Consider the following 23663-nt stretch of genomic DNA (forward strand, 5'->3'; position numbering starts at 1 on the left):
CAGCATATTCAAGATAACATATCAAATGTTTAAACTGATAAAATTTATTATTTTAAGGGAAAAATAAGTTGATTTTAAATTTCATGGAATCAACACATCTCAAAAAAGTTGGGACAAGGCCATGTTTACCATTGTGTGGCATCCCTTCTTCTTTTACAGTCTGCAAACGTCTGGGGACTGAGGAGACAAGCTGCTCAAGTTGAAGAATAGGAATGTTGTCCCATTCTTGTCTAATGCAGGCTTCTAGTTGCTCAACTGTCTTAAGTTTTCTTTGTCGCATCTTCCTTTTTATGATGCACCAAATGTTTTCTATGGGTAAAAGATCTGGACTGCAGGCTGGCCATTTTAGTACCCGGATCCTTCTTCTACGCAGACATGATGTTGTAATTGATGCAGTATGTGGTCTGGCATTGTCATGTTGGAAAGTCTTCCCTGAAAGAGAACCACGTACCATCAGAGATGCAGGCTTCTGAACTGAGCGCTGATAACGACTTGGGTTTTCCTTTTCCTCTTTAGTCCTCTTTAGTAGTTGGATATGGCTTCTTTTTTTACCTATAGAGTTTTAGCCAGCAACGGCGAATGGCACGGGGGATTGTGTTCACGTTTTCTGGAAGTATTCCTGAGCCCATGTTGTGATTTCCATTACAGCAGCATTCCTGTATGTGATGCAGTGCTGTCTAAGGGCCCGAAGATCACGGCATCCAGTATGGTTTTCCAGCCTTGACCTTTACGCACAGAGATTGTTCCAGATTCTCTGAATCTTTGGATTATATTACGCACTTTAGATGATGAAAACTTCAAACTCTTTGCTGTTTTTCTCTACGAAACTCCTTTCTGTTATTGCTCCACTATTTTTCGCCACAACATTGGGGGAATTGGTGATCCTCTGCCCATCTTGACTTCTGAGAGACACTGCCACTCTGAGAGGCTCTTTTTATATCCAATCATGTTGCCAATTGACCTAATAAGTTGCAAATTGGTCTTCCAGCTATTCCTTATATGTACATTAAACTTTTCCGGCCTCTTATTGCTACCTGTCCCAACTTTTTTGGAATGTGTAGCTCTCATGAAATCCAAAATGAGCCAATATTTGGCATGACATTTGAAAATGTCTCACTTTCAACATTTGATACATTATCTATATTCTATTGTGAATAAAATATAAGTGTATGAGATTTGTAAATTATTCCATTCCTTTTTTTGCTCACAATTTGTACAGTGTCCCAACTTTTTTGGAATCGGGTTTGTACTTTTGTTTTCCAAAAAGAGGACAGTGGGTGTGGGCGGTGCGGGGGGCTGGGGTGTGGTTGGTTGCTGGTTAAAGTAATGCTGAAAGTGCCCAAAGTAGTGCAATCTCACATATCAAAAGTCAATATATGTCATTTCCATACCTAATATACATATTTTACAGTCACTGTTAAAAATATTCCTACCGGTGGTCTATCTTCACAAAACAGTTATATCATAGGTAGAATGCAGAATGTTTCAATACAAGCATTTCAGTCAAATGTAATTTATGTAACATTTCTAAACCTTTAACCCACAGGGGAAAATCAAGCCATGTCAACAGTTTAAAACTAGGCCAATTCCAATGAGAAAAAAACAATAACCCTGCATCCAACACAAGCTGCAGGAGTCAGATTCGACTGATCACGGGGTTAAGTGGAGAGATGGCTGACAAACCATGCTGGAGGATGTACTGCTCAACAGATCCTGAACTCATTGACAAATATCTGATCTTCCTTTACACAGAGCACGCATGATCACAAAATTGATTACATTCTCCATATATTGATTCCCCCTGATGCGCGGAAATTATATATGCAATATTAGAATAGTTTGCGGAAGTGGGTGGGACTGGACAGTCTTCTTCAGGTTTTGAATACAAAAATTCACACTAATGGCGACTGTAGAAAGCAAAAGCCAGAAATCCTGGCCAGACACGTTTTTCAAGGTCCAAAAACAGGACATGTCCGGGAAAAAGAGGACATCTAGTCACCCTATGCAAGACCATAATACGTTCAGAAAACAGGCAGATGAATCTCAGGGTTGTCATTTACTGTATTTAGTCATTTATCAGATGCTTTTATCCAAAGCGACTTATAGGCGTAAAAAAAATATACATAAAAAAAAAAAAATTCAAATAGTTGTATCTCAGCCAAATATTTTCTAACAAACCATACATCAATGGAAAGCTTATTAATTCAGCTTTCAGATGATGTATAAAACTTAATTTAAAGAAATTGAACCTTGACTGGTTTTGTGGTCCAGGGTCACAAATGGGAATTGAGCTTTTACTCATAATAAATTAATTTTTTTCAAGTTGGACCTAAACTAAATTTTAAGGATGTTAAGCCACTATGTTTACACTATTCATGTGTTTTGGATTTCTCTTGTACCCAAGAGATTTTAAGAAATTAAAGATTAATATTTTAGCCACAATGTGATTCTGATCTTGCAACAAGACAAGCAGCTTAGATTTTAAAAATCTACAATGACGTTATTGAGGGTCTTGTGCAAATGTAGTGCAGGTCAATATGAGCACTTGAACGAGGCGCCTCCTGTGGCTGTGATCAGGCACGGGGTTGATTTGGCATGTGCCACAGCTACTGTACACTGTGATATCTTAATCACAATTTGTTTCTAGATTGTTAACCATGTCTCCCAATGAGAAACCATGAGGTAATTTGACAAAGATACATGGATCTTTGCATGTGTATTTGTGTGTCATGGTGTCATCTCTCTGATTCGGAAACTAATCAGGGCTGACTGTCCCTTAACCTTCTTGCCAAAAATAGATTTCTCTATATCCCCACCCCTCTGTGATGTCAGAGAGATCAGTGAATTTCTTGGAAGTTACAACCTTAATCACACATATCTTCTCTGATTTTCACTTCCTCACCCTTTTTTCTTATGTTGTGTAATCTAGTCTAGCGTAAATCTGATATAATCTATCAATTAATCTAGTGTAGGTATCATGCTTTATATTACAGTACGTAAACCAGTCTTTAGTGTTGTATAGCCAACCTCAGCATGCATGTGTAACAACCTGTGCTTATCCTAAACTGTTGTTGTCATTGCATTGAGACTGTTAACAGACACTATACTTGTTCAGGTTGCTACATTTTCAGCATTAATGTCAAACGCACGAACATGAATGTTTTTGTGTGTTTTGCATACGTGCATTTGGCTGTGGTGACAAGCAGGCATGTGTCTTATGTAACCTGTAAAGTTGGCTGATTGAGAGGGTTAACATGCCAACACGGCAATAAGAGAACTTTTAATTTGATGAGTGTTCCCCCTTAAGTATCAAAAAGTAGTTAGCTATCCAAGAACAGTTATGAAACCTTCCAACCATAGGCCAAACACATTAGTGCGAAAAGGAATTTATGTCCTGTCAGTAATTTTCAGAGAGAAACTGAGGTTACTCTCGAGCAACCAATATTAATTTGTACAAAATTAGTGTTCAGTACGATATTCGAGGTTGCTGTGGTTAACTCCTCGCGAACGCGAATTCTTCAGCCCTTTATGTAGCGCGCTCTAACAACCTTGTAACTTTTGTGGCAACTGAAATGTTGTTTACAACGTTTTATATTTCATTTGGGTTCAAACCTTTATGGAATTTATGGGATAGGAGTCGGACCCAGTATGTTAAAGAGAGAAAGGCGCTGTCCAATTGTCGAATAACGGGCGTAGTGGCGTCACAGCTTTTGGGAGAACCACGTGTCCTGCAAAAAATAGCCGGTCACGGTTCCCCTCATGAGGCAGCGCTCAACCAGAACTGACCGGTAAGATAACAGACTACCGACGGACTCACAAGTCACAGCTGCCCTTCTCGTCGAAAACATGGTGAAGAAGACTAAAAGTCCCGTCACTTACGCAAAAATGAAGGGAATCGTTTCATATTTTACAGGTAAGCTCAAATACTAGGCTATTCCTCAAACTTTAATAAAAAGAGACATTTCGAGATTTTGGGTCAGATATACCGCAGAACGTATTTGACACAGTACATTAAATGTTTTAATGTTTACTTTAACAACGTTATATAAATGTACTATATCTAATATATACATACAGACATGGACATTTGATTCTTTTTAATTTTGTAAAGGTAAATAAATATTTATTTACTGTCTATACATATTTGTTTGGAGATATCCACTATATGGAGATATTTAACTAATTAATTATGTGTTTTATTTTTGTCAGCTTTAATTAAGGACAAGAAGCTCAGATCCAGCCACCCTATCTATCAACAGTGAGTTTCGTCCTAGTCATCATTTTCCATTGCATGAGCTAAAAGTGAAGCAGAGCATGGCTCTATATGTGTTCCAGTACAAAGAGTTCAGAAGATTGACTTATAATTTCATAATTTCTGCAAAGTTCATCTGAAAAATCAGGAATTACTTAGTCCTTTGCACTACGATGTCATTACAGATTGACCACCAGTGTGCTTTAAAGACCATGACCTACTTATAGTAACATTCCAAAGTGATACCAGTAACCAAGTGCTGTTCCAAATAGGTGTTGAATGACTTTGAGGCAGTTTTAGGAGAATACATAGCTGTAGAAAAAAGCTTAACATTTGTCTAAAGCACTTGCACTTTTCTGATATGCTTGCTTTCTTTCTTTCATTACAGGATGGATTTTTTGCGATCTGAAGCTAGTCTTTCTGAAGATGAGGGAGCAGCAGCTGTGAGTGAACTTCACAAGTTCATGTTCACTTGTGTGTTCTTGGCCTACATACAGATTAGCAATATCGTACTCTAAGTATTAAAGGTCTCCAGTTCTTTCAGAGACATAAGGTCAAGTCAGTTGCTGCACTGGTTGACCTACAGTAATCTATTGATGTCACAGGAAGTGGAGTGAACTGTGCTGTGGTTTCATATGTCACTGTAAGCTGCTGACTCGCTCTCTCTCTCTCTCTCTCTCTCTCTCTCTCTCTCTCTCTCTCTCCCTGATTTCTCTGCCAGGTTTGTTATAGTAATCCACAATCAGAGGAGCCACAGTCTCAGTAAGTGAGTCCTCAGATATCAAGTTACATGGATAGAAACAAATACAATTACATAGAAATATTTATTTCAATATGATTTTAGGGTATCTGCGGCTGATTTTGACTACTTGAAGGTGATCGGGACAGGAAGCTTTGGCAAGGTATTATGTTTATAGCATCTCACTCTGCTCTGTATTCCTTTAATGTAAGAATATTTTTTAACCTTTCTTTGATTGTCTGTACTCAGGTGTTCTTGGCCACACACAGGGAAAATGGGAGACATTACGCAGTCAAAGTTCTACAGAAACACATCATCTTAGCAAGGAAGGAGGTATGACTGTATAAATATGCGAGTATAATTACGGTAGTTGATTCATAATGTGTCTGTGTATTTACTGTGTTGTTTTTGTACAGGAAAGAAATGTCATGTGTGAGCACAGAGTGTTGTTAAAGACTCTTAATCATCCATTCCTGGTGAAGCTCCACTTCAGTTTCCAGACTAAGGACAGACTCTATCTAGTGCTGGACTATGCATGTGGAGGAGAGGTATGTTTACTTAGCTACTAAATAGGGACATTCCATATTATTTTTGTTTACTGCTAGTTATAAATACTACAACCTAACCCGTTAACCCACACAAAATTTTTATATATTTTTTCTTAATTGTGTGTCTGTTAGTGTATATATATATTTGTGTTGCTGTTATCAGAATAAGTTTACTTTTAGGAACACATACACAATCAAGTACAGAACAGCTTTGCATCTGGACTTGTTTATGATGATAAATTCATTCGTAAATTCAAGTCAATAACCGGATTACCCGGTCAGAACTTTATAATTGAGCTAGAGCTGGTTTTCAGTTTGTATTTCTCTGACACAATGTTTAATTGAAAATTGAACTGAAAAATCACACATCACCTCTGTGAAAGAAAACAACAACGAAGCCATTTGTAGTGGACAAAGTTGAACTACAGTCGCATTATCTACATCTGTTAGTCCATCTCTGCAAAGCCAGACTGGTGCGATTTCGGATCTAAAGTGTTTATAGGACATAAGGAATTACTGATTTAGTCTATCTGAAATTGAACTTTTAAAACAGCTGTTTTCAACCAGGGTCCACAGAATGATTTATTCATGTGTTTGTGGCAAATCCAAATACTACTGATATGCATGTATTAATGATTGTCTATGTCATTTTTGCAGCTTTTTTACCATTTGCAGAGAGAGGGGGTGTTTGGAGAGCCCAGAGCCAGATTTTATGCTGCTGAGATGGCCTGTGCTTTAGGATACTTACACTCCCTGAAGATTGTCTATAGGTACCAACATCCTGAAATATCTGTGCCTCTATAATGCAGATAAGCCCATTCATATGTGCTTAGTGAGAACAGAATGAACACGAACTTCCAGCAGATTTGCAGTAATCCATCTCTCTCACATGCTCACAGGGACTTGAAACCAGAAAACATTCTGCTGGATTCTGCAGGTCATGTGGTTCTGACCGACTTTGGCTTGTGTAAGGAAGGAATGAGTGGACATGACACCACCAGAACCTTTTGTGGAACGCCAGAGTACTTAGCACCTGAGGTTCTGCTGCAGAAGGAGTACGACAGGACTGTGGACTGGTGGGGTTTAGGAGCTGTTCTTCATGAAATGCTCTATGGCCTGGTAAACGAAACCACCAAATGAATGCTCATTTAAATAAATAATACAGGTAGACAGGTGTGTTTTACACCCACTCTTTCTCATTCCAGCCACCTTTCTACAATGCCGATCGTCTTGAGATGCTCAGAAATATTATTTATCAGCCATTGGTATTAAAACCCTTAGTGTCCAGTGCAGCCAGAGATCTGCTGAAGAGACTGTTAAACAGGGACAGGGCCAAGAGACTTGGAGCAAAACGTGACCTGGTAACCCAACAAGCACACACACATTCACAAACAATCTGAAATGCATTTGTCTTGTGAGTGGCTAAATGTCATTTTGTCCTCAATTGGCTTTTAGAGCGAGCTGCAGTCTCATCCATTCTTCTCAACTATTCATTGGGATGAACTTGTTGCAAAGCAAATTCCTCCTCCTTACGTTCCCCTATTGGTGAGTTTTTCTTTTTATTGATGTATTTGTTGTTAAAGGGATCATTCACCTAACAATTAAAATTTTTACTGTTTCAAACCAGTCCAACTTTTTTCTTCTGTGGAACGCAAAATACGATTTTTTGAAAAATGCCAATGTTGATTTTCACTGTATGGACAAAGACTTTCTTCAAAATATATTTTTTTCTGTGTTTTATTTTTTAGTCCATAAAGTGAGTCACTGAGGTTCATAATGTTACATTTCACTTTATGCACAAATACATTCTTCAAAATATCTTCTTTTGTGTCCCACAGAATAAACAAATGCTTGGAACAACGAGAGGTTGAGTAAAGGGTGTGGGAGATGAGAGATGATTTCAGAGAGATAAAATGTAAATCATTTCTTTGTTTACATGTCTGTATTTCAGTCTGGCCCTGGTGACCTCGCCAACATCGACCCTCGGTTTACAGAACTTCCTGTTCCGCAGTCGCTAGGAGCGTGTGAGGAGTACGGAGCTGCTTTTCCTGACTTCACCTACATCAATGAAAACATTCTCTCACTGACTCGTGGACATTAGGACAGAATTATGTCAGACCAATAGACATTTTGTCCGAGCATGTTTCTAACCATGTTTAACTTAAACAAACTCTGAAACACAGTTCATTTTTATGTTAGCTGGACCAATGCTTTTGCACAAGACTACAAAGTTTCTATCAAATGTGACCGTGTTTAACACTCATGTTATTTAATTCCTTTTTTAACCCTATTTGATAAAAAGATATTTGTACTGAAATACAAAGATTGGTGTTCTTACAATACTGTGATGAGATGAAGCGAAACTACAGGTTGCATCAGATGTTTGTCTGTAAAAGTTGTGAGATCTCAAAGTTAATTAAATCGTGTATAGTATTCAGAAGGCATTGGTTAAATGTTTTTGATGAAACTGTATCATCAGTAAAAGAATGTCTGTTTTTGGAGGAATTGTGGAAACAATAAAATTATTTTAAGCAAATGCGGGGTTATGGAGTATCATTATCATTATGGAGTTTACTTATAAATGGTTTAAGCCAAAGTTAATATGTTTTAATTAAATAATCAAAAACGTACAAGCTTACAATTCAGAGTTGTGCACAAACGCTGTAAGTTACTGTAAATCGAGACCTGAATCACACAGTTGTCATCCACAGACCACTGGAATTTATAATTTGTGACTGCTTTGCGGTGTTTATTGCAATTCTTTATCATGTTTTACGCTCTGCTGCCTAAATTTATCTCAACCCTACTTTGAAAACAACGCACTAACCTCTGGGGGTTATCACTTTTAAGTTCACAGCGCCATCTTGTGGCGTTGTCGCTGTCTTCCTTTTTCAACACTTTTGCCGCGATGCGGCCGTCAAAACATTATTTAACGATTATATGAACTTCAGTTTACAACTTGACGCAGTGTTATTTTTTTTTAATAAGCTCTGCCTTTTTATCGCATATGACCAAAATATGCCGTCAAAAGAGATTTGTGGAGAAAATCCGAACACGTGATTGATACAGGAAATCAAATCATCACCACTAAAGACTGTAAAATGAAAGGATATGAACATCCAACTCTTGAAAACGGCAGGTTTCAGCGAGCACGCGCTTTAAAAACTGCGTTAAAACGGAACGATCACAACCCGTTTGAACGACATAGACGGCTCTGTTTGTGTTTAATGTGCATGGAAGACGCAAAGAGAATCAACCATTTTCCTTATCCTTATTAAGGCCTTAAATTGTTTTACAGCAACAATCCCCGATTGAAAAAACGAGTATAGCACAAAAGTAAATTCAAGAGTCGTGTAAGGACACACTCGGACAAAGTTGCACTGGCTTTTTGTTGAGAGCATCTGTCACACACATTCGTTGCGATGAAGTTTATCAGGGCTGCAGAAGTTGGACAGACACATCTGAACCCGCGCATGCGCAGTAACGCCACCATCCAGCTCTAAATAAGAGTTACGAAGAAACGAGGTGAGTCGCACGTTTATCAATAAATACGACGTTAATGTCGTCATCCACGCAGTAAACAACGATACGAACAGAGAGTGCGTTTCTTGTTTAATACTTTTCAACCACCGCGGATATTTTCAACGAGGTTTAAAAACCTTAAAGATAAATAGAAGTGGCAAGTTTGTGCAGAAGAAATTAAAAGCATGCAATTTATTATTTCCTCAGGTCTGCGTGCACCCGAGTTGTTATATTTCTATACGGATGAATGACAACTCACTCCAAGTGCCTCGGGAAATGTTTTTCTTCTGGAGAAAGGCGTGAAACTGTTGGTTTGGTTTATTGTAGGATGCGCTGCTAATGTTAGAGAGCTAGCATCAGTCGGGCTAACCACATTCCGTGACAAGGGGAAAGTAAGGAGTTTGTTGACGAAGGAGAAAACATTGCGTTTTAATAAAACAAGTTGTACACTTGCCCTTCCCGTGTTGGTTAAAGGTCCAAGCGACGTGAATCAGACCAGATAACTGTTATAATTCACATACTTTAAACGTGTCGGCGGCCCTTAGCTATGCTCCGCCATTTTGTGTGTCAGTCGAATGCTAATAATGGGCGCTCGCACTTTATTTATGCTAAGAATAAATTCCGTCCTCACTTAAAATATCCAAACAAATGTTTTTTACCAAACCAGGCGAGCCTTTAGATGATGTTTCCGAAGTGACGTTACAGCACGGTCAGGGATTTTGATGAAATTTAGATTTATGATAAACGGCAGGTCAAGAACGTTATTACACTATTGCACGTTTCATGCGAACGATAACGTCCTTAAATAACGACTTCATTGTTTAAAACAAATCCGTCATAGATGTGTTCGTTTTAACTTGTCATCCCAAGTATCCGCGAGGTTCTAAAGTGCAGATTTATCGAGATTCCTTTAAAACAAGGAAAAACTGAACTTGTTCGACTAACTTTACTTTTAATCGCTTTCATCCATTAGTAACAACCAAAGTGGGTTAAATGTGTCAGTAAGAGTCTGCATACAGAACTAGACCCTACAAATTGACATCATAACTGTAAAGAAATGCATATTTTGGTGCTCGTTGGAGTGCTTGGGTCTGTCCGTCCTGCGAGCAGCAGTCGCCCTCTAGCGGCCCTGAGCGGAACTACGAGCGCCGCGCTGCTCTTTCGTGAGTTGCGGACGTTTTAGCCGCAGTCCAAACATTGTTTTCGAGGCGAAGTCGTCATATTTGAATAACGGAAATCGCAGTTTTGTGTTGTTTACTATAACAGTGTGTGCTGATCTACCTAATTAAAAACGTCTTCGCGAATTTCATATACGCTTTTTCCTTATGGAAGTGATTATTAATAGGCATGTGAAGATCACTGACCATAGACGGTACAATGACTAGTATTTTAAAACTCAAGTCATTTATAATAGAAATCAAAGGAAATAAAGCATTTATATCCTAGTCTCATATTATATTGCATTCAAAGTTTTCTATGCCACCCGCAGTAGATTTTTTTGGTTTTGAAATGCACTGATGGGCCTCAACAAAGTCCTCAAGACTTGAAATAATTTAAAATAGCATTAAGGTAAACTGAAACAGCTAAAATGTTTTTAGCATATTTCTACGATATTTGTATATTATTCTTATTTTTTTCTTTTTTGAAGACTCCTAGAGTCTTGGAAAACCTGAATTTATGGGAAAGTCTCATTTAACATTAAATAATGCCAGTGGCATTTTTATAATGCTGGTTGTTGTACATTTCAGCAGTTATGCCAAGCTCTAAAATAATGTAAAACATTACGTAGTTCAGTCACCTGTCCATGTCGTAACAGTATATTTTCTCTTTTGATCTCCATAGGTAAAGATGGCAGAGACATCTACAAGTGATGGTCCTGTCGTAGGAGCCGATTTTGACATGATGAGTGCTCTTGATTGGAAGGACGGCATAGCCACCTTGCCAGGAAGTGACATTCGGGTACAAATACTTAATATGATGCATAAATAGAGGAGTGAGGGACATATTTGACTATTAGGAATGTGCTGATGCATAGAAAAAGAAAACAATAACTGGTCTGTTTTTAGTTTCGGATGACTGAATTTGGTACCCTTGAGATCGTCACAGAGGTGGAGCCCAAAGTTAAAGAGGCGGAGCTTACCGGCCCACAGCCTCAAACTACAGGCACCAACAACACTCATTCTCCTGAGCAAAACAAGCCGTCAATTCAGACTGCAAAGCCCCAGTCAAATACAGAGCATCAGACAAATACAGTGGGTGAGTACCTGTAACTCGCACGTATTCCTACCAAATAATCTTTTGGGACTCAGTATCTCTTTGCTTTCTTTCAGTTTCCACTGAGCCCCACAGGCAGGCAGGGGGCAACAATGCTGTGGAAAGCCCCAGTGTGAGTACAGTGCCCAATGCCATTGTTCCCATGACTGAGGCGACTGCAAACTGCAGGTCATGTGGTCACTCTGGTCCACGCGAATCCTTTCTACAAGGCAAATACTGCAGCGCTCCTTGTGTACAGCCCTCCAGTGGCAGGTACATGTTTTTGCCATTCACTGAGCTCTGCTGGTTGCACTGTTTATGGTGTGTTAAGTCTTTGTGTGTACGTGTGCAGGTCAACCCCAGCTGAGGCTGTCGAAGGGGAACGTTTAGGTAAACGTGTGAGAAAGAAGAAGAAGATGTTTATGGAATCTGGAGATGAAGAGGAGGACAACATCGAGGAGGAAGAGGTAACACACACACATCCATCTCAAACAAAGCAGAGCTAATGCAGTATTAATGAGATGTGCTGAAGTGGAATTGACTGTGTTGGTCAATAGCAATTTCTGTTTCTCAGGAGAAGGTTAAATCCTCAAAGGGGAGACGAGCAGCTAAAGTTGCTAGACTAGGTAGGTAATATCCATTAATCTCTCACATACATGCAGAAACACAAACTCCAATTAATAACATGAATTATTTAATAATGCTATTAAATGTAATCTTCATGTAATTTCACAATAAATACATTATGATGTTGTGATAGCATTTAAACAGCTGACTATTTGAGTATTTAGTCTTTTATTTAACTTGGACAAAACAATAGAGAATTGTAATATTGGCCATTTATCTGTTATCAGCTATAACATGAAGATTAATTTTCAGTTGGCCAAAATCTTTTTTTTTTTTTTTTTCTATTGGTGCATCTCAGCTTGTATGGATAGATTTTGTCTTGTATATTTTCACTCAGTTTCAAACCGTCCTTTATCCGGTGTATTATCAATTGTAATGATGATTTTTTTTGTCCATGTATAATCAGTTTAATGCTTTTCTAAGTCATTTAACTTGCCTCTTTATGATGCTGTGTTCATAGTGACTGCACCTCTGGTTAAGAAGAAAACCTGGAGTTGGTCAGCGTATCTAGAGGAGGAGAGAGCCATTACTGCTCCCTTGAAACTTTTTAAGGAGGTGAGAGCCGCAGCACACTGTATATAGCTTGTGTGTCTTTTCAAAGTTATATACAGTATATGATTAGGATCCTGATTAGGATGGTTAGTTTGATGTCAATCCGTTTTTTTTTTTGTCATTAGAAACAAAAAAGTCGTACTTGAACTGGACTGAATTTTTTTTTAAAATTATGAATTCTGTGAAATTCTATAATTATGTGTTTGCAATCCAGCACCAGTCGTTTCCTCAAAGCAGGAATGGATTTAAAGTTGGCATGAAGTTAGAGGGCTTGGACCCCAGTCACCCTGCTCTCTTCTGCGTTTTGACTGTTGCAGAGGTAACCAGAGGCAAAAGTTCCTGTGATTTTTCTTGATATGTCATTTTTTAAGAAACAAAACAAATGAAGTTTTTGGCTGTGCTTATTGTAAAGTGTGTATTTGGACATGTACACCACCTGTTTCAGGTGCAAGGCTACAGGATTCGGCTTCACTTTGATGGTTACCCTGAGTGCTATGACTTCTGGGTAAATGCTGACTCATGGGATGTGAAGCCACCAGGCTGGTGTGAAAAAATGGGCCTCAAGCTATTGCTGCCAAAAGGTGCTTAATATAGTAACACATATGTACTGCAAAAATGATCTGTTGTAAAGGATACAGCGTGCAAAGCAGCTCATGTGCAGGGCTCTGTTTTTGTTCTCTGTAACATATTAGATGTGTTTTGTAGATGTCTCTTTATGTGTTAAAACTACTTAATCTCAATTTTGTACACTTGATTGGTGTGATTACAAAATGGTTTACTAGTTTTTATTCTGAGGTTAAACATAGATGTAATAGTATAGTAATTACACGGGTCATGAGATGTGCTGTATTTATGGAATGCCTCGTCATACTCGAGATGCTACAAAAGTAGCAAGACTCAAGCACAACAGTCAAATGTGTTTGATTACAAGGAAAAACAATTGAAAATAGCACAGTGGAATGGAAAAATATGTGCATATGTTGCATATGCAGTTTTTTGTAATAATTGTGTGTTTGCTTACAGGCTGCAGAGATGGAGAGTTTAACTGGAACACATATGTAAAGAACTGTAGGGGTCAACTGGCCCCCAAACATCTCTTCAAGAGTCTTAATACGGTATGTACATTTCATATGCACACAATGTTCAGTGTTCGTTTCTGTTCTGAAGATCATGCTGTGTTCTCTGCCATATTTAGTCGGTCACACCGTCAGGATTCCGCGCCGGGATGAAGCTGGAAGCTATTGACAGGAAGAACCCATCACTCATCTGTGTCGCAACCATTGCTGCTGCTGTCGACAACCGACTCCTCATTCACTTTGACAACTGGGATGATTCATATGACTATTGGTAAAGATAGTGACTGAGCAGAATTCTCTGCATTGCCCATGATTGTGTCTAAGGTAGTAAATGAATTGTGTTTGTTCTCAGGTGTGATGCCAGCAGTCCATACATTCATCCGGTAGGGTACTGTGAGGAGGCCGAGTTAACACTCACTACACCTGCAGGTGAAACTCTTTTCATGCAGTCCGTGCATTTCTTTCACAAATTATTATGGAATTCTATTTTATATTGTGTGAGAAACACAGTAATACTATAAACACAATGTTATTTCCAAATTTAAGTTATTAGCTTTTATTTAACGTTGTGTTAAAGTTGAATTTAAATACTATCTAAAGAAAATATTTACAATTTACAGTGTACCTTACATTTTCTATTCAGTTCAAATTGATTAGTATAGTAGATTAGACTAATGAGCATGATGACTAGGGGTTTTATATTTACTTAATATCTGTTTATTTTGTGTCTTAGATTATAAGCCTCCCAAGGTTTTCACTTGGGAGAAGTACCTTGAGGAAACTGGAGCCCAGGCTGCACCAGCAAGAGCCTTTAAACAGGTGAGGCTTGATTCACCCCACTGAAACATGAGAGGTGGAGTTCAATCATATAGAATTGGTACAGTGTTTGTTTAAATTAGTTATGGTGATGCAAAAGTGCAGAGTCAGCATGCATAACATGGAAATAAAATGTACGAAAAATTAGTGCTGTCAAACGATTTATCTCATACAGAACAAAAGTTTTTGTTTCCATAATATATGTATGTATGTTGTGTATGTTTATTATGTATTTATAAACATACACAAACGCATGCATATATTTAAGAAGAAAACTTGTTCTTAAATTAAATATTTATATATAATATAAATTATATGAACATAAATAACATGTAAATATTTTCAAAGCATATACTGTATGTGTGTGTATTTATATATGCATACAAAATGTACAACGTACACACACATTGATTATGTAAACAAAGTCTCTTATTTTGTTTTCGATTAATCACGATAACCACAGCACTACCAAAAAATACAACCTTTTATCTGGTTCAAATTTGTGGACATTTTGACAAAAACCTGTAATGTATAAATTATAAATGTGCTATTTTTAGACAAGTCTTGTTTATATATTTAACTTTATATTCTGTGTAATTTAAAATTATTAGTTTCATATTGTTGTTTACATTGGGTAAAAAAAAATTATCATAAAATTAAAATAAATTGCATTAGCAGCGCAAAAGGTTATGGGTTCGATTCCCAGGTAACACATGTTAGGGAAAAATGTCCCTTTGGAAATGCATACATTTTATTTATTGATTTATAATATAAATTCTATGTGTGCAGTTTTTTTATTATTTATGTTTTTATTTGGATTGTAAATGACCTTTGATCTTTGGCCATCCAGAGACCACCACATGGCTTCCAAGTCGGGATGAAGCTGGAGGCAGTGGACAAGCGTAATGCCATGCTCATCCGTGTAGCCACCATCTCTGATGTCGAAGACCACAGAATCAAGGTTTACACACAAATATATCTGTATCTCATTAATAAAGTCAACATGAAAACAATTATTACTTAATTAGTCATTTATTAATAGTTATTCACTTAAATTGTATTTAATCTGCCAATACAAATAGTATATCATTGCTAACTCTCTGTGTGTTTATATATAGATCCATTTCGATGGCTGGAGTGAGGAGTATGATTATTGGCTAGATGCTGATAGCCCAGATCTGCACCCAGTAGGCTGGTGTCAGAAGACAGGTCATCCTCTACAACACCCCAACGGTAACATACTGCTCGACACATGTACATACAGTGTTTCCACACATGGCCCCACCAGACTCATAATCAAACTCGTAATTATAACTATATCAGGTCCCAGAGTGTCTCCAGTGCCTCCAGGACAAGGCTGCCCAACCACAGGATGCAACGGAGTCGGACACATTAGAGGACCTCGGTATGGGACACATTACACGTAAGTTATACACATACTGCTGCAAACACATCCCATAATGTTCATTCTAAGGCAAATGTGTCTCCCATTGTAGGGCGGTGAGCTGTCCATACTCAGATGTGAATCTGAATAAGGACGGGCTGGTGCCGGACAGACTGAACGGAGAGAGACCGGTCACACTCAGTGGACCGCCGCGCCACCGCCGTGCTGAAACGCTCACTCAGACGCACCCTCCCACACCCAGCGCCGGCACCCCTGAACCCCCTGACACCACCACAGACGCCTGTCCTCCAGCTCACTCAGTGCGTGAGCACATTGTGTGAGTGTCATGGGTCACTTAACCATTTGACTTCTCTCTCCCTTTCACACACACACTCACTCCTCACCTCTTTCTCGTTCCTCCTGTACTTCAGGTCTGGCAGTGCTCCCAAATGTGTCAAGCCACCTCAAGTGAAGCAGGAAGCTGACGGGAAAGGTACACATTGATCAGATTTTGTGATATTCTGGCTTGATTAGCATTTATGGATAGATAATCCATAAACACTGAGAATGTTGCCCATGAAGTCATGCTCATCTTTTTTGCCTGTCTCTGTTAAGTTTATCGAAACTAGTTTCTTATAAACAGTCATTTGAATACACCTCTTCTTTAAGCATTTCTCTTAAGTAGTTTGATATTTATGGTGGGTATGAAGTCAAACTTATGTATCATAATGAAGCCAAAAGCTTAATTAAAGAGTCGAGACATTTAAACTTATTGATGTTTCAACACCATATGAAACGAAGAATATAAAAATACATTTCTAAGAACTTGCTAAATGTATTTTTAACTAGAAGCATGTTCTTTGTTGTGGACACATTTGCAGACCATGTCATAATTAAAGTCTGTCTGTGTAGACTCTCTTCAGCAGTTCCTGCATGAGTCTGTGTTTTGTGGATGGGAGCCACCGAGGTTTCATCTGTGTTGGGAAAAGCATGGCAAACTCTTGCCTGAAGCTTTAGGCCTCACGGCTAAGAGTGTGTCCAAGTGGAACACAGAAGAGGTGACATTTCATACTTCACCTAAGCTTCTAAAGAGGTCTTCTAAACGCACAGATTTTTATTGGGTCTCTTTTGTTGATGTTTTTCTTTCAGGTGGCAAGTTTTGTAAGAGGCCTGCCCGGATGCAGAGAGCATGCTGCCACCTTTAGGAAAGAGGTAAAGGGAAAAAAAACGGTAGTGTGTGCAGGACTCACTGATCTGTGAGTGTTCTTAGACAAAGTAATTATATATTTAATATAATTGTTTTACTTTTCCCTGCAGCAAATCGATGGCGAGGCCTTCCTGCTCCTTACTCAGTCAGACATTGTTAAGATTCTGAGCATCAAGTTGGGACCCGCTCTTAAAATTTACAATTCAATCCTCATGCTGAAGAGCGCAGATGAGGAGTAGACTGCTGCTCCATCAAAAAACATGTCTCGCCCCCACCGATGTGTCCAGCAAACACAAATGTTCATTCATTGGTCTCCTAGATGGATATTGACAGAATACGCCAATTCAACAAATTTTGTGATCAGAAATATCACCGCACCTAAAGGCTGATATAGATCTGATGTCTCCCTTTCCGACTCTGCAATCGCTCTTAATTAGGACTGATATTCTCTTTTGAAACCAATTCATATTATACTCTGGGAGGGGGGAGTACACTACACTGAGGCACCTTAAATTGTTCAAAGCTTAAACTTAATTCTTTCATTGTTGATATTTATGTTTTTATGGTTGCTAAAATGACGGCTAATTACGATTGAAAGGCACAACGGTGGAGTTATTACTTGAAATGTTTTTTTTTTTTTGTTATAAAAATGCAAAAAGACATTTGTTTGTAATTGAACACGCATACTAAATAATCCAAGTGAGCCTGTTTGAGACCACTAGAGGGCAGCAGGATTGTGTGTGTGTGTGTGTGTGTGTGTGAGAGAGAGAGAGAGAGAGCGTGTGTATGTGAAAGACTTTTGCAAGCATGTGTGAGTGAGAGAAAAAAAAAAGTATAAATGTGTGCTTGCATCTAATGTCAGGGAATTCTTGCTCTGGGCAAATCTGGAATTGAATGTCTCTGTTTGTACTTACTTCAGATGAAATGTTTGATCTTGTAAAATGCATTTGTAAATTGAAGAATTGTATAGTGAATTGGACAGTGTGGAACGACTGATTGGACTGACTCTAAATAGAGTTATGAATAGAAATGAGTGGGTGTGTGTGTGTGCGTGCTTCAAGCCTTTGAGACCCTGACATTTTGCCTTGTACATGCATTCCTGAATACTAAGACAGTTTGTTCTGTCATTCACCGAACAAAAGCTTTTTGTACATCTCAGACCTGCTGTATAATACAGCTGTAATTCTCAGCTCTGCCTCAACTGATTTTACATGTTGTTCATGTACTGGCTTGGATTTGCAGTGCTTCTCAAAGTTGTCAGTATATGCACATGCATATGCAGGTTGTTATACAGTAGGTTCAGAATAATTGATCCAGTTAGGGTTTGAAACTGGAGAAAAATGTTAAATTGGGGGTACAAAAATTAAACCCTGAATAAATATAGATAAAAGTCTGCAGATGCATTTGGCTGTAAGTAATAAAGGCATTTAGATGGTGATGGAACATTAAGATCTGGGGAATCATCATCACAGTGGTTAGGGTCAAGGATGGGTTAATATCAGATTTTGATTGTTTTCTTTGGTTTATGTGTGTGTTTGTAGATTAAATGTCTCTCTAATCAGACTTTATGTGTGACTGTGAGTTTTATTTTTTTGGTTCAGTCTCAAATGGATGAATGGATAAATTGAGTGAAAGAATAAATAAAAATTTCCAACCCAACTGTTTTGTTTTCTGTCGTACAGAATACATAATTATCCCACATGCTTTTCTTATACCAAACTGAAATGTTGAAAGGTAACACTTATAAAAACTGGATCAACTGGATTTTCTCTCGTGTGTGTTTTATACATCAAGCATAATGTGTTTGAGAGCAAAAATAATTAGTTTGTAATATATATATATATATATATATATATATATATATATATATAAAAATCAATTACAAAAATAACTTGCCTGATAACATAACTGTTTCTTTGAATGGTGAATCAATCTTTCTGGTTTTAGTTTTCATACTTTTAATTTAACAACCATAAAACAAAATAAAAAACATGAAACTATTGCTTACAAATTTGGCACATTGTGTAATAATATACAGTGTAGAGAGTTCTATCAATTATTTTAAGTAGATATTAATATTTTTATTGCAATATAAATAAGTTTGCTCTCAAACACTGTATGTGTGGTTGCATAATAAAAAAACACAGAAGTAACTCAACATACTGAGCATATAGCCTATACCACGGAATCTCAAATATTCAACAGTCATAAATGCCCAATCTGAAGTAATATGCATATATATTCTAATAATTTAATATAATACATAATAACAATCTGAGTAAGTCAGGAAAAGGCTTGAAATGGGCCTGGGTCCTCTGAGACTCTAAGAATAGGTTACTCTGCCCACCGTGGGACCCAGCGGGCTTGCACATGTTCCCATGACCCTCTAGCCACTCGCTCTCCCTCGCTCACTCCCACGTCACTGGCCGGTTAAAGTGAACGCGCCTCGCCTCGCTCTCGTGATACACGCATTCGTTATGGACGGAGGCTGATGGATTAGCGCGTCCCCGTCATCATGGGAATTAGAGTAGAGTCGACTGAAGGAGAGAACAGAAGCAACTGAGGTGAGTTTGAGTGAGTGTAACTTTAGGTGGTGATGTGTGGACTTAATGTATTTCTATAGCACGGTATCTACGGGTATGAACCATAGGTATGAACACAAGTGTACTGAAAAACAGACCTTACTGCGCTTGCGTAATATGTTTGGAAGACACCACAAAGTTTGCAACTGTAAATGTGCTTTTTTAAATCAATGCTAAAACATTTTGCCAATCCCATTGTAATGGGGCAGCTATAATTAAGCCATTTTCATGTTGATTGCAGCTATCATAACAATATTCTGTTTGTTTGAGAATCCATTTAGCCCAGTCTAGAAATAATGACTTAACTAATTATATGAGCTTAGGGACAAACCTATACATTTTAGTGTAATGTTAACCACTGACTAAATCTAAAACCCGCTATTTAGGAATTTTAGAGGTAACCTATGGTGACCTCAGTTGACCTTATATGTGACCCTGGACCTCAAAACCTGTCATAAGTAACATGGGGATATTTGTAGCATAATGTAGCAAAAAAAAAAAAAATTAATTAATGCCGCAAATCATTAGGATATTAAGTAAAGATCATGTTCCATGAAGATATTTATAACAGTTCAGAACTTAGTTAGTAATATGCATTGCTAAGAACTTCATTTTGACAATTTTAAAGGGGATTCTCTCTCTCTCTCTCTCTCTCTCTCTCTCTCTCTATATATATATATATATATATATATATATATATATATATATGTATATTGATCCTAGATATTCAAATAGTTGTATCTAAGCCAAATACTGTCCTATCCTAACAAACCATACATTAATGGAATTTTTTTTTTTATTCAGCCTTCAGATGATGTTTAGAGAAATGATGATGTGAAGATGATGTGCTACAGGGTCACATATGAATAAAGAGTTTAGTGGAAAAGAAAAACTCACAATTACACAAAAATATGTTTATAAATACCATTCTAACATTTTTGCAGTGCCAATGCAGCGTCATTTATAGATCAGTGCTTAAGCTTTAGAATTTGAGTTGGATTTGTTTGTATGTTCTGACTTGAAGCACTGGTAGTTAATAATAATGATAATTACGGTTAGCACATGTAAATAGAAAAAACACCTACAAATTAAGAAAACATATTCATCAATTTGGCAACAAGTGCTGCAAATGCTCACAACTCAAACAAAAACAGAAACAAACTGCAAATACAAATATGTAACATAGTTAATTATGTGCTATTTGCGTGTTTCGGTATATTTGATTGGGTTGAGAGTATTTGCAGCACATTTCTTTATTTGTTTGTCTTGTGAGGATTTGCGGTGTGTTTTATATTTGTTTGTGTTGAGAGTGTTTGCATTACTTGTGCTGTCAAACTAATGAAGCTTTTTTTTTCTTAATTTGCTGGTGCTTGTTCTATTTGCATGTGTTTTCTGGAGTTGCAGCTCGTTGAGCTCTCTCAGACCATAATAATAAATTGTAAGAAATTGGTTACAGTGATTCTAGATCCTGATATCTATTTTTTTAAAGTAAATATATATATATATATTTATTTATAAATAAATTCTACCCATGATTTTAACACAAAATGTGTCAAGAACAAGGTAGGGCATTTTTACTGTAAGATGAAAAAAAAAATTGTTAATCACAGTTATGTTTTTTATATACAAAAGTTAAAATAAGAAAACAGCTAAAATGAGTTAAGACAAAATAAATGAAATATCAGACAGCATTTGGAAGGAACTGGAAGTACAAAGACCTTAAAAAAAAGGATTATACAAGGATTGTCTAGGATTAGTTGTCTTGCACACAAATAGAGAAACTAGGATTATTGTAATGATGCATGCAAAAACTCTAAGTATTATCATTTAAAACAACTATATATGATAAACGTTCTATAAAATGATATTTTTATATTTATATAAAACAATCAAATAAAATTAAATTATAGTTGCAACAAGTATGGAGAAGAATTGGGGATGCGCTTTATTTTACAGTGCGTGTACTAACATGTACTTATAGTGTACTTACAGTGTATTTATCTAAGAAAGTTCTGGTAATACAAGGTAACTACATGGGGTAGGGTTAGGTTTGGGGGTAGGTTCAGGGTTAGTACCTAGTTATTGCATAGTTATTGTAATTACTAAGTACATAGTATGTACATGAGGAACAGGACTGTAAAATAAAGTGCTACCGAATTGGGTTATGTGAGAATAACCCACTCACTCTTTATACTTTTTAACCAACTACAATTTATATGTAAATCTTCCTTTAAATGTTTTTACCTTTTCTGGCTGATTTTATTGAGTGTTTGAAGTTCATAAGCCCATTTTTTGCTTTTTTAGGAGAATGTCTGAGATAAATGCTCCCACAGAAAATGTCTCTATAGCCGCCCCAGAGTTGGAGACTCCGCCCTTAAGGCCAGATACAGGGCCTGTGATTGGTGGACTGCGTTTGCGATCTGCACCAGGGGCGTGTTTGCTGTTTGCGGGTGTTTTGCTGATAGTAGGAATCGGTGTTGCTGTGGGGGGGTATTGGAATAATCAACCCCAACGACAAAAGACACATCATGTTTCAACTGGACGCACCTTTTCAGAGAAACTGAAGCTGATTGGTCCTGTTATTATGGGGGTGGGGCTTTTTATCTTTATTTGTGCCAACACAATTCTCTATGAAAATCGCGACCGAGAGCAACGTCAGAAGCGAGGCCAACATAAAGACAACCCAGAGATCCTACCCCTGGTTCAAACTAGAAACAATCATTCAAAACGGTTCTCACAAACAGAAACGAACACCAACATGCATACACTGGACTTGTCTGAACTCAATATCCATTGCTTAGAGGAAGGGGCTGGAATTCCCACCCTAAAGTGTTCTTCGCCATCCTCTGGCTCATGTAGCTCCAGTCAAGTGAACTTGGAAACCGGATCACCCCTCGGAGATCGCAGAAACATGGAAAGATTGGCCTTGCCTGTCATTAAAGTCAATGACTGTCTGATTGGCTCTTCAGACCCAGTGCCTCCACCTCTCCCTGATCGGACATACCGGAACAAGATGGGAGTGGTAAATATAGCAAATGTGGAGCTAACACAAGTGAATCTTGCAGATTCATCTCTAATGATATTGAACAAAGAAGAGCCAAAGCATCGGTAATCCACACTAAGGTCCACATAGTGAATATATTATAATAGATGTTAGGGTTGAGTATAGAAGAGATTTCTCTATACTGATTCGACTCATTTAGACTGATTCGATTCATTTGGGTGTATTTCCCTTATAATGTCCAGTTTTCTTACAGTTCTTTCTTTGCTAATGCTGTGATTATATAGTGTTTCAGATGGATTCATGCTAATCTTTTTAAACCCACTCTTTTGCATTAAATAGCTTCAATGGTCACACCTATGTTTTTGATTCACCAAAAAGAACTGAGTCATAAGAGTCATTTGTTCGTGAAGGTCTGTCTTCACGTGTCTGTTTATACAAGGAGTCATTTTATGTAGTCATATTGCTGTAGACAGTCTTTTTTATTACATCACAGTATACAGAACTCTCAGTTAGCTTTACCGTTTAGGTTAACCCATAGTTTAGGGTTTTCTGAGAGAAATTCAAACCCGATTCCAAAAAAGTTGGGACACTGTACACATTGTGATTAAAAAAGGAATGGAATAATTTACAAATCTCATAAACTTATATTTTATTCATAATAGAATATAGATAACATATCAAATGTTGAAAGTGAGACATTTTGAAATGTCATGCCAAATATTGGCTCATTTTGGATTTCATGAGAGCTACACATTCCAAAAAAGCAATAAGGTAGCAATAAGAGGCCGGAAAAGTACATATAAATGTACATATAAGGAATAGCTGGAGGACCAATTTATTAATTTGCAACTTATTAGGTCAATTGGCAACATGATTGGGTATAAAAAGAGCCTCTCAGAGTGGCAGTGTCTCTCAGAAGTCAAGATGGGCAGAGGATCACCGATTCCCCCAATGCTGTGGTGAAAAATAGTGGAGCAATAACAGAAAGGAGTTTCTCAGAGAAAAATTTACAAGAGAGTGTAGTTATCATCATCTACAATATGATCTATCATAATCCAAAGATTCAGTGAATCTGGAACAATCTCTGTGCGTAAGGTTCAA

General features: G+C 37.6%; 2 protein-coding genes across 2 annotated transcripts; both read left to right on the forward strand.

The window, feature by feature from the left end:
- The first annotated feature begins 3463 nt into the window (after window positions 1–3463).
- On the forward strand, window positions 3464–8075 carry sgk2b (serum/glucocorticoid regulated kinase 2b). Its single transcript, XM_026284917.1, has 12 exons — window positions 3464–3913; window positions 4210–4258; window positions 4641–4695; window positions 4974–5014; window positions 5097–5154; window positions 5241–5324; window positions 5408–5539; window positions 6197–6309; window positions 6439–6658; window positions 6745–6900; window positions 6995–7084; window positions 7491–8075. The coding sequence occupies exons 1-12, from the start codon at window positions 3847–3849 to the stop codon at window positions 7638–7640; spliced, it is 1215 nt and encodes a 404-aa protein (XP_026140702.1). The 5' UTR covers window positions 3464–3846; the 3' UTR covers window positions 7641–8075.
- A 567-nt stretch (window positions 8076–8642) lies between these two features.
- On the forward strand, window positions 8643–18539 carry l3mbtl1b (L3MBTL histone methyl-lysine binding protein 1b). The gene is made up of 21 exons (XM_026284915.1): window positions 8643–9064; window positions 10904–11020; window positions 11128–11317; window positions 11392–11587; window positions 11667–11781; window positions 11889–11940; window positions 12402–12496; window positions 12708–12812; window positions 12939–13074; window positions 13517–13608; window positions 13689–13840; window positions 13922–13998; window positions 14303–14388; window positions 15236–15346; window positions 15504–15618; window positions 15709–15808; window positions 15882–16106; window positions 16201–16262; window positions 16682–16827; window positions 16919–16981; window positions 17087–18539. Exons 2-21 carry the CDS (start codon window positions 10910–10912, stop codon window positions 17213–17215), a joined length of 2358 nt encoding a protein of 785 aa, XP_026140700.1. The 5' UTR covers window positions 8643–9064; window positions 10904–10909; the 3' UTR covers window positions 17216–18539.
- Window positions 18540–23663: the final 5124 nt, after the last annotated feature.

Source organism: Carassius auratus, chromosome 16 (genome assembly GCF_003368295.1).
Source record: "Carassius auratus strain Wakin chromosome 16, ASM336829v1, whole genome shotgun sequence".
In the NCBI taxonomy this organism is placed as follows: Eukaryota; Metazoa; Chordata; class Actinopteri; order Cypriniformes; family Cyprinidae; genus Carassius; species Carassius auratus.

Bases quoted from the DNA above. Each gene is read 5' to 3' on its own strand.
- sgk2b (XM_026284917.1), top strand. From the start codon at position 3,847: ATGGTGAAGAAGACTAAAAGTCCCGTCACTTACGCAAAAATGAAGGGA. The intron at 3,914-4,209 runs GTAAGCTCAAAT...TATTTTTGTCAG, and splicing joins AATCGTTTCATATTTTACAG to CTTTAATTAAGGACAAGAAG. The intron at 6,310-6,438 runs GTACCAACATCC...ACATGCTCACAG, and splicing joins TCCCTGAAGATTGTCTATAG to GGACTTGAAACCAGAAAACA.
- l3mbtl1b (XM_026284915.1), top strand. From the start codon at position 10,910: ATGGCAGAGACATCTACAAGTGATGGTCCTGTCGTAGGAGCCGATTTT. The intron at 11,588-11,666 runs GTACATGTTTTT...GTACGTGTGCAG, and splicing joins GTACAGCCCTCCAGTGGCAG to GTCAACCCCAGCTGAGGCTG. The intron at 11,782-11,888 runs GTAACACACACA...TCTGTTTCTCAG, and splicing joins ACAACATCGAGGAGGAAGAG to GAGAAGGTTAAATCCTCAAA.